Genomic DNA, 20,755 nt, shown 5'->3' with positions numbered 1-20,755 from the left:
AAGTGACAGTAAACCAACGCATGGATTGTCTGAAAATTTGAAAGCTGTTGAGGAGGGCATTTTCCACTTCTGGTTGTGGCAAGCTACACTTTTTCACAGCTGAAAACAAAACACACAAACTTTTGATTCCTTTTCACCTTGAAAGGAATGCAATGACCCAGTGCTTAAGTCAACAGTGAAGGCTCTGAGAAGAAACATAGGAGGTAACTTCTGCCAGAGCAAAATTGCACAGCGCTCAGAGCTTCATGCACTGCGTATAGCTGCACAAGTGTGAAATGAAAGAAGAGCAGGCAATGGTATCCCTGAGGTTCTCCAGCGAAAGCTCACTACAGAGTCATGCAGCTACCAAGATAATACTATTGGAACTGACAAGAAAAATATTGGTTATCAGGAGCTGTTTTCACATTCACTAGAAAGCACTTTTTTTGCAGAACTACACACTCCAACTCTTGCAGTCAGTCACTACACTAACTCTACAGAAAGAGAGGGGAAAAAAAGAAAAAAACTGAAGAACTGAAATTCAGGTTTCAGGCTAACACTGCTCAGCACTTTTAAAATCTGAAAAGATATCTGCAATCTCTGACCAAAATATTGTACATACTTACTGAACAATGCCAGGCATCTTGCTAACACCAAAGGTGCCCTCTTTTGGGCAGCACTGCCAAGAAAGCAATGCTTACAGGAGACACAGCTTGATAGTTTTACACTAGTTGCTTCAGTGAAGAGAGGTAAGACGTTCTTACACTTTGATAGCCAGCCCAAGGCACAATCCCTTCACAGTTGCAAGGCTGTTCCTATTTTCAGATCAAAGACAGAAAATGTAAGTGAGCAGCCACCAGCAGGGACGAGTTGTTCACGGGCTTCACTGGAAGGCTCTGTCTCTCAGATTAGCAGCCCTTTCTACAATTAACTGACTTCTGTCACTAGGACTTCTGCCTGCCCTGCCAAAAACACCCCTTGGGAAGCTACTTATTTTTCTTGACTGCCAGTGAACCCATCTGAAATAAAATCAGCTACTTCACGTAAACCTTTTGCTCCCTGCACACCTACCTTCAGCCGCAGTCCTGCAGGAAGGAGCTGACAATGGAGACCCAGCTCAGCTTCCCTCAGAGCTAACCAGAAGGAGCCAGGCTACAGCTTCCCAACTTAGGGTCTCACTGGGAGCCCTGCCCTTTGTCCCCAGCGAGCTGCCTTCTCCTGAAGAGGAGCTGCTCCTTCAGAAAGAGCGCCCGGGGTCACTCAGACAGGGCTTAGACAGTCACCACCCACAGCATCCTCTATACATAGGCACACCAGCAGCACGTGCCATGGAAAACCAAAGGCCTGCTGTTAAATTCCCATTTGCTGCTTCAACCTCTGTGGTCAGGCAACGGTGTCAGGAACACCACACAGCTGTCAGGGTACAGCTGGGCCAGCAACCGAAGCTCAGGGCTTCATCCAGCAGGACTGCACATGACACATGCTGAAAGCGTCCCAGCTTCCACCATTACGGCTCTAACGCCTAAGACAAGCCTGAGGAGGCCATTTTGGAAGGAGGACATCCACAAGGAGTTTCCATAATTTTGTTTCTCAAGTTTCACCTGAGGTGAACTAGCTAGCAGGGGTGCTGCTGTGGAAAGGCACCGTCCCTCGTTCCATGTGAAGCTCAAATTGTCACATTAAATCACCACTTTGATTACACGATTTCCCACACAACTGCTTAACACAACAGCTCTTTAGCACTGCTTTGCCACAGCGCACTGCAGCACAACACAAGAAAGCAAAAGCCTGTCTCCTACTTAGGAAATCATACCTTTCATGCCTGCCTCCTCAAATAACATACAAGCAAGAACCAACAAAATCAGACCCAATTCATTTAAGAGAACACGAGTTACCACAGCTGCTTTCAAACAAGGGCGAGTTGTTTGTTTTGAAACAAGGGATGCACACATCAGGTATGTTCCCAATTTTAGAAAAGTTCCCTTCAGGAATGCATTGAAATGCAGAATATAGGTTAAAAACAGTGATTATAAAAACGCGGGGTTTAAGTGAGACTTTCAGACCCCAAATCAACGAGCAAACAGTTTAACAACAAAAACATTACTGCTGTTTTCAAACATGTAAGTGCTCTCTGTTCCTAAACAAGTCTGTTTTCACTGAACTTCTCAAAACAAAGGGACAGCTCTGAAGGCAGTTACAAGGTAAGAGCAGTTTTCAAGGGGATGTTTTTAGCAGGAGCTGAGTGTCAACTTGAAAGGAAAATTAGTATTAAGTTTCTTAGAGTGTGTGTTTGGGATGAACCAAAATCCACAAAATAAAAGGCCAAACACTGCTAATCCATGCAGCAGTTTTGAAAACAGTTTCTCTCTCTAAATGCATCCTTAAAAAAAAAAAAAGGAAATTTTTCTTCTTCAATCCTGCTTGAGTCATTTAAAAGTTACAAAAACACATTTCAGGACTAAGATCGATCTAAAACAGGCCTTATTAGAGACTAACTATTTAAATGGTGACCATACCAAGGTGCATTGTGTTGTAGACTGGCTGTGAAAGACTGCTAGACAGGCAGGAAGTGTTAATGAAATACTGTGAAAGACATGGCAGGTGAGTTAGATACCGACGTGGCCCACTTCTACACAACTCGTATAACCACTAATATGTTGGAGTCCTGTGTTTTCAGGTGAATTATGGACTGTGCTGCATGCAAGGTAACTACTTATTCCCCATAACCCTCACCTGCTACTTGAGTTTTTCTAGATGTCGACTGCAGATTCCTGCACTGAAGACGAAAAAAGGATGAAAGCCCAATCTGGAGGCACCACCAGTGACAAGTGCAGCTTCTCACTACCTTAAGAATGATGCTACAACAGCAGTTTGGCTGCCACCTGAAGTTACCCAGCCACAGGCTCCCAGTGACAAGTGCCATCTTAAATCGAATACAATCATATTTTGACAACTGATCTTCTGGGGAGGCCATGAATATTTCCTGCTCGGGGACTTCTTGAGGGAAAACGTGTGATTGCTCTTACATTTCCTAGACAAGCAGGATAGAGGGCTTGTCTATACCACACGGGCCACACTGAGTCGTTCAGCTTGTAGTGCACTCCATCCACAAAGCACTTCATTGCACATGACAGATCATCACCAACCTCTGGAAGTTAATGTTTGTAGAGGCAAAAGGAATTCAGCCATGGTCAACCAATAATCACACTGGTCTAGTAGCAACCAGAACCACGCACCACATCCCCAGGCCCTCAAGCAGTTGATTCTCTTCATCTGTCATTTCACTAACTGAATAATTACATATTTCAGAAGTCACTCTTTGCATTCTTTCCTTGTTCCAGGGACGTTTGTATACTAATAGGTCTTTGTGCGAATGGCTCAGAAACTGTGACTAGCATGTGGATGCCATGATACCACTGTGAGGTGTCCAATTTTTAGTTCTAATTCAAGACACCTTGTTTTGCCCATAGGTATGGAAGACGTGAATTTCCGGGCCAGGAAAAGCATTCAAAGGTCGTAATTCCAACTTGCTCTCATGTTACAAGAGAATAGAGGGAAGCTCAACAAAATGCAAGGATGCAGAGAAACGCCAAATCACACAAGTTCTTTAAAGGAGTTGACTGCATCTTTGCCAATCACACGAACGCTGCACTGCAGATTTGTGCAGACTCTGGCCTACAGCTTTTAACTTTGCACCAGCTGTGGACATCTGGTTGCATCTCAAAGCATTTCAAAGCCAGCCTTACCCGCAGACTTCACTGTCCAGGTGTTAACAGCACTGTTTCGCTAGCAGCACAGTTTCCCAGATTACCCGTATTATTGTGAGCAGGTTTTTAAAGCACTATGCAGCCACAACTCTGTCACACTAATGGCTCAAGGTGTGCACAGCCAAAACCTCCTGAAACGCCAACCTTTCTCCACTAAGCTTCTGTACTAACACTGGGCACCAGCTCCTGAGACAGCCTGCACAGGCACAGCCTTCTCAAGCATACAGAGCCAGCAAAGGGATGAAGAAATCTATTGTGAGCAGGATAGAATGGAGTCAGGCAACCTATTATTTCAAATAATTTGGCATCGTGCATCTTTCTGAAGAGTATAAAGCCCCCTCTCCCTCCCCTACTCCAGGAACTAGACTAAAAACGCAAATACCTGAAACCATGTTTCACACCGTAAATCTCACCCAAAGTGCTGGAGCCTAGCTGCTCACTAGTGCATTTTTGGGGCCCAGATGGACATCTGTTTCACGGACTAGCAGTGGGGCCTCCCAACAGCATCGCTGCCTTTTCAAGGAATACAGGCCCATGCTCCTGTTAAAGAGTTTTCCTAGACTCGCACACAGTTCAGCTTCATTATTTGAAAATACATTTATATCCACATAATTTTACTAAGTAACAGTATAACTCCTATGCAAAAATATAACTGTCCCAGTTGCAAGGTAGAGTACCTTTTATTTATAGCAAACAACAGATGTCCATACCAAACATCTGAAGAAAATCTGGACATTGCATTGATTCTTGGAGGGGCTGTAAATAACTGAGATCATAGATGTTTTCTGGGCATAGTTCCAAGATGGCACTACTGTTTCTGTTCAAATCCAAAGTGTATTTATTACACTTGAATCCCAAGAGTTTCTGTTTTTATTATGGGTAGGCATATGGGATCCCATGCCAACTCTGCGTTCCACGAGGCAGTCTTATTTGATATCGCGAGAACATCTAGCTTTTGTCCTTGAGCCACATCTTTCAGCCTCTGGGATTGTTTCCCATCAGCATTTCCCCACCTCATCTTTGTGGCTTGCAACTTTCCTACTTGAGGCTTGGTTGCTTTCCTGCCTAAGTAATCAGACAGTTCCAGGATTGCCTACAGATTAGATAAACTGACTGAGTTCTCATGGACCCAAGTTACTTCATGAAGCAGCTTTGTGTATTTGCAGAGAACTCAGCTGATGGCAATGATACAGTATCTCAAAGGAGCCAAAGTGACATTTCCTTACCTTCAAGGGAACTCCTACTGCAACAAGCCAGGGAATCCATACGCCACACCTTCTTCTAGCTTGCTGTGATCTAGTATTCACTGGAGTCAAATTCCTTAAATAGCGAGTTCGAAGTCTGACACATAGCAGCACACAGCTCTATAAGAACCACAAGATATGCCAATACCCTGCACTTAGCATTTCTAGAACACCATGAGGCAATAAGCTGTTACAGAGAAATCTGAAACTTGTGGAGTGCTTAATTATGAATTTTAATTTTAGATCAAGAGATGCTAAAAACTGAACTGGTGCCTTGACAGAGTTCTAATAAAAGGCAGTATCACCACCCCCCTTTAAATCTCTGTCTCCTTTAAATAAGAGGAGAATTAACTCAATTAATCCAGACTAATCTTGCAATGAGACACTTGTTCTCTTGGTGTTCAAATAGGGACCAACAGCAGGTTGAATTCCACTTGATTTCCTCTAAACGCACATACTCACCCCTTTGTTGGATAATTATATTCATATAATATATTCATACACGTATTTCAGAAAGGCAAGCATGGGGCTCAACACTAAATTTTAACACTGGTTATCCCCTTGTCCTAAATGGGATAGGACTAACAAAAATCCTGGCAGAAGACAGCAAAATTTTCATGCAAGTATTAGCTTCTGTCTACACGGATACTGTTGGAACTGTCAGCAAAACTGTGTGATATTTGTGAAGTGATAAGGATACAAGCCCTATACAGGTGTCATGAATACACCCACCCCCTTCAACACACATCATCAGCTGCCCCAAGAGGATTCCCTCCTGATACACCAAACAGCCAGCGGGACCTGGCTTCCAGAGGGCACCACTTAAGCTAAAAAGCATCTGCCACTTGGCAAGCTGCAAATGAAAGCCTTCGAGAGTTTTGCCAACCAGGACACCCTGTGTCACCCACTTCTTAACCCCACCTGAACATCCACACAAGGAATCCAAATTTTCCAGGCAACACCTAGGAGCAGCCAGTACCAACAAACCCATCTCCTCTGCCTCCACCCAACTGGGAGCGCACGCTAGAAGAGGCCTTCAGGCACGGACTATGAAAAACAAGACCAATCGTAACACCCAACTGGTCTTAGTTCAGCAACTTACCCCAGCAAGATCACCGAGCTTCAAGAGTTCTGAACAGAAACTAGATCTGCTCATGAGTAACAAGGGTTTTCCATCTGCCATCGGGTTTTCCATGCTTCAGTTTTGATCAGAGTATTTCTTTGAGACAAGATCTGCCAGTGGACTTCATTCATTCAAAAGGTGACAGAGAGAGCAGCACAGACCTTAACCATCACAATTTGGGTAACAAGCAGCTTACCTACATCTTTTGTGATCTTTTCTGCTTTGTAAGTTAAACACATTTTTCTTGTAAAATCACCAGAATTTTCAGAGAAGTAGCTTCATGCAAAAAACTTCAGATGACAAAAACACACAAATTCTTCAAACGCATGGGACAGTACGTATTATTCATTTTTGATGCACACCAGAAGCTTTGCAACTTACAGCCAGACTTGCATAAACAACTCTTAAGGTACAGTCCTACCCAATAAACATAGTACAGATTTCCTTCACGCGACATGGCAAATACCTGGTTCTCTAAGAGAACTTAAAAAACGCTGGTATTGCAAACTGCTCAATATAACAACTCCGGAGCTTACCTACTTTCTCAGTGACTTTGGAAAAATAATATTGAAATATATTTAGTACTTTTTCGGCTGTCACTTGTGCATGGATGATGCTATTTTTACTGCTATAAGCATCCTTTAAATACTGAAAAAGCAACCGAAGTCAGGCTCAAGTTCTCTCTTCTAATGATTAAAAAAAGTTTAACATTCACCAATCAGTAATTGATTGTAAATCTAAATAGCATATAACATTAATTTTACTGAGCATCATATTTCAGTGCTCCAGTATTCACAGTGCATCTGCTTTTATGAGAAAACCATAAATATAGAAATTAGCTTTATATCTTCTGCCAAGATTTAAATCATAATTCCCATGGGGCAGCGCCTTTAATGATATGAAGGCATTGTTTCACCAGACTCATTCAGTCACAAAAGTAAAACCAAATCCTACAGATCAGCTGAAGACATTTACTCACTATCTTTTAAGTTTGTATTAGTTCCACAGGTCTGCCACAGCTTTGCTGATCCCTCATCAGAAAAAAGCTGGCTGGTGTTGCCTCTTGTGAAGAGAGGAGTTTGCAAACAATCCATCCTGACAAAACTACTAAACAGAGGACACTACTGGGATAAAAAAGGTTGAAACCATCATCATTTAGCACCTATCGGTCATCCTACAGTCAAAGTATTACGCTTAGACTTCAAGAAATTATCTACATTCAGAAACTGCAGACTTTGAAGGAAAGCCTCGTTTCTTGACGTGTTCAAACAAGAACTCTTTGGATATCCTCCTCCTACACAATCAAAGTAGAAAATAAGAACTTATTTTAAAAATCAGCACTTCCTTCTATTCCAAAGCGAAGGACCCATTGCAAATATGAAAACATCAAATTCCTCCTGCAGTTTTACAACCAAGAGACAACAAACAGGACAGGAGGGAGACAGGGAGTGCTGTACTTGACAGCCCCCCAGCCAACTTCGGGAGGCAGCACCGTGCAGAGGTTTGCCTGCCCTCACCTCTGCAGATGACCTTAGAGCTACACAATTAAGAGAAACCCGAAGAGATGGAGCCCTGTGCCAGCCAGGAGCAGAGCTGGGATACTGCATAACCTCCCTCCCTCCCACCCACAGGTGCCTGCTCGCTGGCTGCCTGTCTTCTGCCAGCAAGCACAGTCGTGCTTCCGAAACAGTTACTCCCTATCAGCCCAGATAAGCTGTAGGCAGAAGAAAACTCGCCAGGGACAGGCCAAAATACACAAGTGAAGAGAACTGAGCTGCAAACAGGAGCCATTGACCTGTACCTGCTGCTGTTTTGCCTCTGACGAGGATGGAAGGGAACATTTATACGGCAGCTGAGCCTTGCACCAGCTTGCCAGCCTAGCACAATGCAGAGGCACGGCATGGACCCAGCGGACATCTTCAGCAACAGTTTCATTACCAACACTGACCTGTGCCAGATGAACCAGCACTCTTCTAAGTTAGCAATGGAGGATGCTCAGCATCCAGCTGACCTCTGCATTTTGTTGTCCCATCACAAGAGCAGGTCCAGACGAGGGCCACGAGGATGATCAGAGGGCTGGAGCACCTCTCGTATGAAGACAGGCTGATAGAGTTGGGGTTTTTCAGCCTGGAGAAGGGAAGGCTCCAGGGAGACCTTATAGCGGCCCTCCAGTACCTAAAGGGGCCTACAGGAAAGCTGGGGAGGGACTCTTTGTCAGGGAGTGGAGTGATAGCACAAGACTTTTTCAACTAAAAGAGGGTAGATTTAGAGTAGGCATCAGGAAGAAATTCTTCACTCAGGGGACAGTGAGGCCCTGGCACAGGCTGCCCAGAGAAGCTGTGGATGCCCCATCCCTGGCGGTGTTCAAGGCCAGGCTGGATGGGGCCTTGGCCAACCTGGTCTGGTGGGAGGTGTCCCTGCCCATGGCAGGGGGTTGGAACTAGGGAATCTTTAAGGTCCCTTCCAACCCAAACCATTCTGTGACGCTATGTCTAACTGTCCTTTCAACACCTGCCTGTGATCAATGCTGTTACACTTGCCCACAGCATTTGAGAACCAGGGAATAACTTAAAATCCACATGGGCAGACACAGAAGGGACAGGGAACTGCATTCAAGAAAAGTTAAGAAAGAAACCAAGGAACAACACTCCCTCATTGTTTTTATGCTCCTTCTCTACCTTCCACCCGTCCAAAGTGGCATCAGGCCCAAACACACTAAGGTGAGCTATGAACATGTCTCGTGGCCCTTCAAAACATTCAAATTACTTTGTTAAAATAATTTATTTGCCCTACTCAGCTATGACAGAAAAGAACCAGAAATGCAGTAAGTGTTAAGAGAAACCTCGCCACTCCTTCCCCTTCCCGAGCCTTTAACTATTTCCTCCTGTTAACAGCACAGCTCAACCATTTCCCCCCCGCAACAGTAAGCTTAACTTAACCAAGGGTATTATAAAGCCCTGTTAAAAAGCCCCACCATCCAGTCTAAGAGTATTTAAGGCCGAAACGCCACAACCAAAGCTTCAGGGCAGAACCTGTCCTGTTGGAAGCACATAAAAGAGCCCCCAGCTGAAAACGTAGTACAGTCAGACAGGCACAGTCTCCCACCTCATCACTGCTGGTACAGGAGATACCCTTAAGGGTAAAGGAGGAAGGCCTTGAGTACACAGCACTAGTCCTACAGCTGGCCACTCGGCCCCAAACCTGCATTTCACAGAAGAAAATGCAGGGAAAACCTCGATACTCATGAGTAAGTCTGGGTTCTGTATGCACCAGAGAACTTGCGAAGCTCAGTGATCTTCCTTGAGGAACTTGGTAAACTTTGGCAGAAGGAAAATCCATGCTCAGAGAAGTGAAGAGCCATATCTGGTCGTCAGCCAGTAACTCCCCCACCTCCTGGCTTTGCTGTGGGCGAGGGAGGGAACAGTAGAAGCTGAAAAAGAAAAAACGGCCTAAATCCATGACTTTCAAGAGCCATTGCTGCCCCCGAACGTGGTCAAACACAGCTATCCTGGGTGCCCTTCTTTTCCCCAAACAGCAGCCCTCCGCAAGCACAGGTGCAATGCCTGCTCCAGACTGCACTAAGTTCCCAAGTACCGCAAAACACCTGCTAAGAGCACTGCTGTCCACACTTTCTCAAAACAAGCCAATTCAAACATTTCTGACAGAAGCTCAGGGCGAGCGTACTGTCTGCATGCATTTTTCATTACAGCTTCCACAGGTATCACAGGTTGAATGCTTTGGTTTTTAAAGCCAGCTGAATTATCCCTTGCCAATTTTAGTCTGCATGGCTAGATTTTATCATTTACTTGAAACAAACTTATCAGGATTTGGTGGTTTTATTCCACTGTCTTTTCTAAGTAGATCAGCACGTGTAGATTTTATGCTATACATCTTGCAGTTAAGTATCTGGATGATTTTTATGGATTCCATATTTAAAAAGTAATAAAGATAGAAGTAGAACATTAACACTTTATCAAGCAAGAATGCATTTTTTAAGTTGTCCATAGGATGATTATTTTGAGAAATTTCCTGATCCATGTGAAATCTGACAACTGTGCTCCTTCTGCAGTATTAAACTCCATGCAGTTACTTACAGTTTACAATGCTGTACTGCACTGGCACCTCTGAACTTTCAATACAAAGTCTGCTTTCTTCATTTCTTGTCCCAAGAGCAAGGAAAACAAGCTGATGCAACAGAAAGGTAATGCTACTTCTGCCACATCTGCCTACTGTCACAAATACAAGTCCGATTACATGCAGTGTGCCCTCACATAATGAAACCAAGCTAATAGGAAAACAACAACAGAAAGTACTGCAGAGTTGTTCTTCCTAAACGACAAGCACCTCACACGTGCATTCGTTCACCTGCATGTTTAACTGAACATCCTTCAGTTAAACCAGGTCCATTCCGAGAGTCAAAACGCTAGGTAGAAAACCTGAAGATACGGGGCCCATACTATTAAATAACAGTAACATATTTCCATTGTGGTTCACTTCAGAGGAAAGTTGGCAAGGAGTTAAGGCTCATCCTTGACTGTTGAATCCTCAGACATTATAGCATAATGCGAGTGCTGGGAAATCCGAAGGAAAACTTACTTAATAAAGACTCCTTTTTTCTTATTACATTAACTTCTTACAGTTCCTGGAGAGGCATCCGTCTTTGATACAGACATGTGAAAAGAAAGATGAAAAAGAAACAAAAAAGAGGAAATGCATACATGCAGCAGCAGCACAGGAATTAATGTACGATCAGCCATCCATTTAGGCAACATCCTACCTGAAAGTAATTGCAAAAGATGCTCCAACAAAGGAACTGTCCTGGCAGAAAGCAATTACAGCAACAGCAGCACTGAACGATAACATACCCTGGGATCTCAACATAGTAAGACTAAGTGGCATCGGTCACTGTATTTAAACACTTGAAATAAAGAAGTCCGACAGTGAGGAGAAGGAAGTTTAGAACTAACAGCATGATCCTCTCGGGACAAAGCGCAGGTACGAGCACCTGTCTAACCTCTGTTAGCATCATGATGGCATTAAGCCATCTTTATCACCACTACACGCTTCCTACCCTAACCTCTTCTTTGCTGCTATGGGAAGTACATCCATAAACGTGGTGCTTCTCTAAACTCTGTGTTTCCCACAGATGCTTTATGGATGAGAAGCGTCTCAGGCTTCATCGCAGACCTTATGCAGAGCAGTGCTTCACCTCGGTAATGGTCCGTAGTGGCCTGGCTGGCTGTAGCAGCGAAAACAACTCCTCCAACACCGCTCGATAAGAGTAACTCCTCCAAAACAGCCTGCTTAGAGCATGAGTAAAAGCAGTAGGATTTGCATGCTAAGAGCGGGTTATTTCCACAGCTGTTGACACAGGTTCACGCTTCGCATTATTCATCCGTCTCAATTCCGTGAAAGCCTCAATTTTCAAGTCACAAACTACTGCAACTTGGCCGGTCGGCGGGCAGAGAGCAAGAGACCTGCCCCGAAACTATCTAAAGACAACAAAAACTTGTTTTATGGAGGCATCCAGATCCACACTGTGGTCACTAAGAGCACCTCCAGCGCTGTAAGCACCCCAACGCCCCCCGGCTTACAGTCCCCAGGCAATTTTGGGGCCGGCGAGCAACTCGCCCCAAACTTTGCGCGCACCCGGGGGCCGCTCCCCACCGCAGCTGTCAGCCGCCCCTCGGCACCCAGGAGGACCCCCACGGCCCCTCGGCTCTCCCCTGCAGCCGGGGGCCAGGCAGGGCGCCCCCCCCCCCGACTCACCTGGGGGCAGCTGCAGGTTGGCCGGCAGCTGGATGGTGGCGGCGGGCGGCCCCTTGGGAGCCACCGCCGGCCGCGGAGGCCCCCCCGGCGGCCACCCGCAGCACCGGGGGCCCCGCGGGCGGCGGGGCGGAGGGCGCCGGGCCGCCGGGCGCCTTGGAGGAGGCAGCGGCGGCGCTGCCCCGGGAGGGAGCCGGGGAGCCGGCCGCGGTGCTCGCCGCCTGCTCCGGGTGCCCGGCGGGCACGAGCCCTACGGGGGCGGCCGCCGGGGCGCTCATGGAGGAGGAAGGAGGCGGCGACGGGGCGCGGGAGAGCGGGGGCGGCCGCGTCGCGTAGAGCCCCGCGGCGCCCCGCAGCATCGCGGGCGGGCGGCGCTCAGGCGCTGCCCCGGCGGCGGGCACACATGGCCGGTCCGGTCACCCCGCCGCTGCCGGCGGCGGCTCGGGCGGCGCACACGTGGGCCCGGCCTCCCCTGCCGGCGGCGGGAGGGAAGGAGGGGACGGCAAAGGGAAGGAAGGCGGGCGGAGGGCGGGCCCGGGCCGCCCAGCTCGCCCTACTGCGGCGGCGCCCGCCCCGGGCCGGCCCCGCCGCCCCTCGCAGACCCGCGGCCGCCGCGGCGGGGTTGTGTCGGGAGGGCGAGGCGTGCTCGTCCCCGCCGCGGTGGGGTGTCGGCGTGACCTTGAGCCGGTTTCAGTGGGGTTTGGAGCCGGTCTGTGCACCTGCTCCTCTGTGCCCCTAAAGCTGGAGGCTCGCTGCTCGCCTGGCCGCGGTGGGAGCAGCGGGACTGCAGAAATCGAGGCCTGGTGTGCAGTTCGTCACAGCAGTACAAACCCCACCAAATCCAGCGAAGTGTTAGCAGAAAGTTTCATTTCAACACCTCCTACGTTACTTATCCATCTCAACCACGTTTTCAGGTAGAAATGTGCACAAGAAATGCAATTAGTTGAGGATGAAGTGGAAAGCTAAAATGTGAACCTCCATGTGAAGGAGGTTCACATGTGAACATGTGAAGCTCCATGCCCTGACGGATAGCTCCGTGCACAGCTGCTTATCACTTTGTCACACTGCGGTAGGAGGAGGAACATTCCTTTTCGTGCCCATTTCCACCACAACCTTGCTCAGTTTCAGTATAACTGCTTATAAAGGCTGTCAGCAGCAGCTGAAAAGGCAACAGAGCAGGAATCACTTGAGAACTGCAAGCACGTGGCCACAGCACAGGTAGTCATATCCTCCCAAACTTCACTGGTACAGGCAGCAACAGGCTCGAGGACACGTCACCGGGGCAACCTGATTAAGTGCCTCAATTTTTATACGCACGTCCAGCTCGATCTGCCATACTTCCACCACTATTGTTACACTGGTAGCTGTTAACAGATTGCAGAAAGTCCTGCTATCCCACCTTCATTTCAACATACCAGCTAAGAGAAACCACACTAGAGATACATATTCCTAAATCCAGGAGCCTAACAGGACTATTTAGGATCCAAACACAGTGCTTGCTCTCTCGCACAGCATCCCCTCGCCCTCATCACCACAGCTCTCCTTTCCCTTGCCTCAGGCATTCTGCCCTTCCAGAACAAACTCGGTCCAAAATCCCAAAGAGGCAGCAGCAATACCTAGTTTCAAAGTGCAAGAGTGGACTAGAAAGACCCTGGAAGAGGAGGCCATGGGGTACGGCAGTGAGGAGGCACTCTCTGCACCCCTTTCAGATCTGCCAAGTCTGAGCTAATTAAATTACAATTACTTACGTGTATGAGCCTATGTTACACGCCCAAGGTAACAACCAGGGTATTAGTTACCTCCCATGTGCCCAAGGATGCTCAGATAACAGAAGGCAGGGAAACTTCTCTTCCAGAAAAAAAAAAAAAAGAGAGAATGACAGTGACTGATGGCAGAAGGAGTTGGATGCACAGGTAGGCACGCTGTCCTCAGAACAAGCTCTGCTCTTCTGGGACTTGAAGGAAGAATGGAGTTGGCCCATTAGTTAAGACCAAGTTTCCTCTTCTTGGGGCCATTCAACTTCTGGAGGAATCTTTGAGACCACTATGAGAGTCCTTAGAAGGGAAAGCATACCTGGAAGAGAAAAAGAAGCAACTGAAGTAAAAGAGTATGCACTAAAGCTGGGAGGAACCACAGTGTGAAAAGAGAAAGCAGAAAATACAGCATAGTGAGACAAAACATCCTGAGACTGCAAAAGGAGCAAAGAGGGTAATATGAAAGACAACACAGGAGAAGGTATAGCACAATGATAATGAAGAGGGGAAAAAAGAAACACTGAGCAAAGCCCACAAGATTTAGAAATATACACGTCTTAAAAATAGTTTTAAAAATTACTGGGCTAAGTTAAAGTGCCATAAGCATCCTCTCCAAACAAAGCAGGTGTACCTATCATTCTATGAAACTGCACAGGAAATAAAAGGAAGAGTTCTTTCTCCACACTGGAAAAATGTGTTATAATAAAGGAACTAATATTCCACAATTCCTGTCCAGACAGCAGCCCTTAACTCTTTCAAAAACAGACCTTTATGAAGTCCGTAGATCTGAAGGCAGTTTCACATCCAACACCTTGTTTCAACCCTATAAAATCCATCTAATATGCTTCAGGGTTTTTAATCTGTCAGTAATCCTCTTTACAAAAGTTTTATTTTCTCTCTGATTGATAAATCATCAATTAAATACAAGCAGCAAATTAGCTGGAATGAGAAACTTGTAATATTTGCCTTAAGCTTTTCTTAAATGACAGAGACTTGACAGCACTATAGAACTAACTTACACATGTAACTGTGACACGAAGGGAAGAACGTGTGAAGATTTAATCTCGTTAGTTAAAATATACAATTTTAATGGGAAAAATTAAAAGGTCATAACTAGGTTTACCATGAAACGTGTTAAATAGCAACAAAGAGCATGAGCTGTTCTGGAAAAGATGCTGAAAGAAGTGAGATGCCGTAGATAAGAGTAATACATCAGGGAAGAGAAAATTTCACACCAAATAAAAAAGGAAAGGAAAAGGAAAAGGAAAAGGAAAAGGAAAAGGAAAAGGAAAAGGAAAGGAAAAGGAAAAGGAAAAGGAAAGGAAAAGGAAAAGGAAAAGGAAAGGAAGAGAATGAGTTGGCTGGAAATGAAGAAATAGAAGATATGACCAAAAAGATTAAACAATGGGAATGCACATGCAAACGTGAATTTATTTACTAATGAAAATGGACAAGTAAAATCATGACTGGTTGTTTAAAATGCTCAGGAACCACACCTCTACATTAAGTTTGCAATTTGAGTAGACTTTTTACAATTCATAGTCAGTGTCCATCTGCCCGTTTTTTCTTGACTGCCTATCTTTACAGAAGAAACTTTTTCTTTTTGGACATTCAGGCTGACAGATGCCAAAGCCAATATTGCACTTACATAAGTCAAACTCTTTGTTCCATGAGGTACAGTACACTGCAACTTCAAACCTTACAAAACATTCACAAGTAGAACAAGAAGGTAGAACAAAAGGATTGGGCATATACTTTATTTTGTTCTAGACTATAAACCTTGCTTGACTATCCTGAGCTGCTAATAACGAGTGAGGTTACTGAACACGGAGCTTAGCCATTAGGTGAGCCACATTAAGCAGAAGAAAGCATACCTGGGTGTGCACCTGCTGGTTTGGGAAACCCAAAGCTATGTTATGAAGCTACGGAAGTGATCTGATGCAGCGTGAAGGTCAGGCAAGCATAGCATCTCCCAAGCTAGATTTTAAATGAGGAAAATAGATCAGAAAGCTAAACAAAAGGAGAGAAGGGAGGGATGAGCACAAGCAATAGAAATGGGTACCTGAAAATATGCAGAAGCGAAGAATAGGTACAATTAAAATGCCTCTGAAAGAAAGATTCACAGAATTAAAGTCTTAGTTATAGGGCAGAAATATATACTTAATGGAACGCTGAGATAGATCAATGTTAGTGTTCTTTTACTAAGGCTTAGCATTGTAAGAATTATCTAACTGTATTAAGGAGTCATACAGGATACCATTTGCTTTCCGGTAAAATTCACTAAGAGAAAGCAGTTTCCATCAGCTCCTGGAAAACGTGTTTTTTTTTTTTTTCCTGGCAAATAACGTGCAAGCAAAAAGAATAGGTGAATGTATGCCTCTATTCACAGCGTACAGTGTAAAAACATATTAGGTTTAGCACAACTGTAGTTCCATCAAGTTTCAGGAAAACTACAGAGCTCAGTTTAGGAAGAAACAAGTCCATTCAGCAGCTATTGGCACTGTAGGCAATGACTGCCTATTAGAATTTCAAAAAGGTTATAACAGCCACCACAACTGTTCTGTGACTTAGGTATTTTTCTTCTTTTTCTTTTCATATTCTTTTTCATTTCTCTATTTCTGAAACTTGCATTTCAGCCTCTGTTGTACTGAAAACTTGGAATGAGACAAAAAGAAACAGTATCACTGATTTCCATATGTGATGCTATAATCTATTTATTCAATTACGTTCCTTAGCAAAAACTGTGCTGCTAAGTATTTGTGAAACACCTCAAAGCAAAACCAACCATCAGTTAAAAAAAACCTCCAAGATCATTTAGTCCTATTGTCCTTTTGTCCCCCTACCACCAATATTGCCCATTTCTTGATTCTGACGTGAGAATTGGATGATGATCAATGAAGAGACCACCTGCAAAGAGCAGTAGGGTCACCAGAGGGACTGAATGGGACTGTACCTCCTTCCCACCGTTTAACATCATACAGCAAGCATAGCCTGTGTTACGAAGCAAACCAGCAGCCACATTGCTGAGGATCATCCTAGCCACAATAAGGCTGAGCAAAAGCTGTAACACAATTGATGTCTATCAGATGCATACAAATCAAAACTGGCATTGGTGCTCACCTACATCCTTGAGCAGAGACTGGAATTCTGTTGCAGTAAATGGGGTGTCTTCCTGTGCCCTAGTATTAAACAAGTTCAGATGTCAGTTGGAACTATACTCCACGAGTCACTTTCCAAAACTTAAAAACATATACTATATTTAATTGTGTCAATCGGCGTTTTTTAAACACAAAGGCAGCAATCCCAGCTATTAGAAATTTTTATTTCTAAATGAAAACAGAACCCTCAAGAATTAACATTCTAATGAATATTCCAACTTTGCTGGGAAAATAAGTCTACAGCACAGTCATTTTTTCTATGGAAAATGAAAAAAAAAAAAAAGAAAAGGGAAAAAACACCACTGATTAGAATAAGGACATAGCAAATCAGTTTTATCAGGGTACATCATGAATTCTCCTTCAAAAGACAAGTTTGTGTCCTTATTTTCCTGGATCCTCAGAAATCTGATGTTGTAGGAAACTATTGCTGGAGTGCTGCACTCATGTAATTTCCACCTCCTTATGTTTGAATATTGTCTTGGATTAAGCATATGCATGTTTTTTAGCTGAACTTCGTTTTTAGCTGGCCTTCCACTGGCAATTTGTAATTTGATTCACTCTTAATACATAAAATACAAAAGCATGGAAATACCCGATTTCTGAATCCGAACTGTGGTCTTTCTTTCTCCTTTTAGTTCCATGGATGTTTCAAACAAATTGGTTTACTTGATCAAAAATAAAAAGAACACCTGGATTTACCTTTTTAATTATTTTGGTGAATAATAAAAGTACAGATTTTTTTTCTTCTCTCTTCTTCTTCACCTCCCCCCCCCCTTCTCATATTTGAAGGGACAGAGAGGGATTATTAGCTCATTTTAAACTTAGCAAAACTAAAAAAATATATATATACACTAATATCAAAAGCATTAATGCAGAGAAAATTAACTTCTTTGCATATTTGGGAAAGTTGGTCTACTTATTGCTCCTTCTCCCTTTTTCTTCTATGCTATTTTCCTAAACTTCCATATTATGGTCACTTACTGTACTATTTTATGATTAAATTTATGATGAAATGCATGCTGGATCTCAAAGCACACTTGTTGTTGAAATGCATTACGCAAGCTGAAGGCCTGGAGGCAGGAAGCCGTAGGTCAGGGCACTTAGGCAGGGTAAATTTGAATCCACACCTTCTCTCCTGGGGATTGCCTTTGGTACCGCTAATCCACACCTGAGAGTTACTGGGGAAAGAAGCATGAAGAGCTTTAACAATGAACACGGTTTCAAAGACTGTGCTTTTGTTTTTTTAATTTTTATTTTATTTTATTTTATTTCTTCCACTGACGGAATCACAGAGTGGCTGAGGTGGGAAGGAACCTCTGGAGGTCACCTCCTCCAACCCCTGCTCAAGCAGGGCCACCCAGAGCAGGGTGCCCAGGACCCTGTGCAGGCAGCATTTGAAGATCTCCAAGGAGGGGACTCCACAACCTCTCTGGGCAACCTGTGCCAGTGCTCGGTCACCTGCACAACACAGAAGGGCTTCCTGATGTTCAGAGGATCCTCCTGTGTTCCAGTTTGTGCCCATCACCTATTGTCCTGGCCTTGGCACCACTGAAAAGAGCCTGGCTCTGACCTCTTTGCTCCCTCCCTTCAGGTCTTTATACACACTGATAAGATCCCCCTGAGCCTCCTCTTCCCCAGGCTGAAGAGTCCCAGCTCTCTCAGCCTCTCCTCAGAGGAGAGGTGCTCCAGGCCCTTCCTCATCTTGGTGGCCTTCATTGGACAGTCTCCAGGAGCTCCAGGTCTCTGTTGTACTGGGGAGCCCAGAACTGGACCCAGCACTCCAGGCATGGCCTCACCAGTTCTGCTGGCAGCACTTTGCCTGGTGCAGCCCAGGATACCATTAGCTTTCTTTGCTACAAGGACACATTGCTGGCTAATATGCATTTCTCTTAAATAGTCAAAATGTTTTGTTTATCAAGACCCATCTCTAGAGCTGGACTTCTTTAAGATATGGGAGAAATAATTGCAAGCTACAACAGTAATCTTTTCATTTGAGACTGATAGCATTGTTTCGTAGCTTTATAAAGTCCTGGGTAGCTCAGCTCAGTATTTTATGTATTCTCTTTTTGTAACACAGTGTAGTAAGTCTTGAGAATATAACTATTTGAAAAAACAAACAAACAAACAAAACAAAACAAAAGCCTACTGCATTCTGATCACACTTTTAATGTGAATTTTTGTATAGACTTTAAAGCCTGTATTTTCTACTCGTGAGGGAAATGGAAGCTATTAAGCTATGAAGGGACCACAGCATGTCAGAAATACTGTGATAAGGATCTCTACAGGATAAAACATTCCTAGCACTTTCATCATTTTCAAAAATAATGATAATGTCTTATAACCAATGCAAATAGCATGTTGCCATACACCTTCCTACACGGCTTTTTGCATGAAATGTTCCCAGCAGTGTCTTACACTATTATAAATTAGCAGCAATCACTATAGCTCCCAGCACTATCAATCTACAGAGACACTACAAAAGTTACCTAACATTGTACCACCAGATGTTAGGGGAGATTTCATACATCAGGTTGAATGCACAGGTGTCACCTGGAATAATTTGTGAGATTTTGTATAAAGTTTTATACTTATTTCCTATAAAGTCATTAATGCATGCCTGTGGTGGCTCGTTCCTCCTTATTATAGAAAGTTCAATGTTTTTTCAACCAGATTTCACAGTGCAGTGTACAATGAAATCATTAAAACAAGTTTACTAAGCATTTTACATTTCACAAAGGAAAGAAAACCAAGCTTTTCTTGAAGCATTTATCACACACTTTATACTGGATCATTTACTTCTAGCAAGGATGATGGTGTCCTTTTGAGCTTTCTTTTCCAAAAAACCTGTTACACAATTTTAGCATCGCATTGGCCTATTGAGTACAGAAAGGAAGTTATACATCTCACCACAACATTAACTAATTTACCTGCTGTAATCAATCTCATAAAGGCTTGTATACATTTCATACTGGGATTCCCCAAATATCACTATGCAATATGCAGATCAGAAATTGCCTCTGCCAGGCAAGATTTCCCCTTGCTACTTCTGCTTGGAGTCTGATAATGTTTCAAGATTTGATCTTATGTTTATGTTCCCAGATACTCTATTGGAACAGCAGTTCTCAATCTTTTCATGCCACACAACTTTTTCTTTACATTTACTACACCAGCATCTTTGTGTTTGCTAAAACAACTTCTGATACAGAGCTAGAGGAAGGGGATAAATTTCAAAAACCCTTCAACACTGTCCTGTGAGCAACAGTTTGAGAAACTCAGTCTGTCTAAGAGAAAAGCATTCTAAGTAAGCACGATGTAGAATACATCACTAACCAATGTAGAGCCATATTCAGCATTTTACAAACACCTTTTTTTGTGTGTGTGTGCAAAAAGCTGAGAATTTCCATTTTGAAGAATGCCAAAGTTTGGTACCTATTTCTTTACATCTGATTATAAATATATATATATATATATATATATATATAAATATATAAAAACAGGGTTTCCCTCAAATGGAATTCAAAACTGACTGACATCTAAATTTTTATCATAGTCTTCTGGTGGACATCTAGTGGATAATAGTGTGGACATCTAAATTACTGTCATAGATTGTCTCACATGGTTTGGTGTGCAAGACTGGCTTCTAGGGCTGAAGCTATAGTCTTTTCTTGCAATATCTAGGGAATAAATATTTGTAGCAATTCAAAGGTTATCTTTCCCACTCTGAAGTTTAATAAAAAAATATAGCATGATAAGAATACTAAAACCCTAGCACTTGTTCGTTTAAAAGAAAAGGAGAAGGTGGGCAGAAGTTTCATCTGGGTTTACTGAGGAGCTGATTACAACCACCCTGGCCCATGACATGGTCAACTAACCAAGTGCTAACGCACCACTGCCAATCCTGTGGTCAAGGTTTCATCAACATTTTCTCAAATGATAAAGAAAAGGACAAAATTGGGCTTTGCAC

At 44.0% G+C, this 20,755-nt stretch overlaps 1 protein-coding gene across 2 annotated transcripts in view; it reads right to left on the bottom strand.

Annotated features, from left to right (window-relative positions):
* Positions 1-10,485, bottom strand: part of TAF4B (TATA-box binding protein associated factor 4b) — a 69,146-nt gene extending 58,661 nt beyond the window's left edge. The window contains exons 1-2 of one of the 2 annotated variants that reach the window (XM_040550223.1): positions 10,208-10,485; positions 4,973-5,110 (exon numbers count right to left, since the gene is read on the bottom strand). In XM_040550223.1, the coding sequence (XP_040406157.1) occupies positions 4,973-5,012 (40 nt within the window). In that variant the 5' untranslated portion in view covers positions 5,013-5,110; positions 10,208-10,485. The remainder of the gene's footprint in view (positions 1-4,972; positions 5,111-10,207) is intronic. The other variant, XM_040550224.1, reaches the window with a different exon arrangement.
* Positions 10,486-20,755: the final 10,270 nt, after the last annotated feature.

The sequence above is a fragment of the Cygnus olor genome, chromosome 2 (genome assembly GCF_009769625.2).
Source record: "Cygnus olor isolate bCygOlo1 chromosome 2, bCygOlo1.pri.v2, whole genome shotgun sequence".
Lineage (NCBI taxonomy): Eukaryota > Metazoa > Chordata > Aves > Anseriformes > Anatidae > Cygnus > Cygnus olor.
Note: the sequence above shows the minus strand (reverse complement) of the source record. Positions and strands in the feature narration are given on the sequence as shown.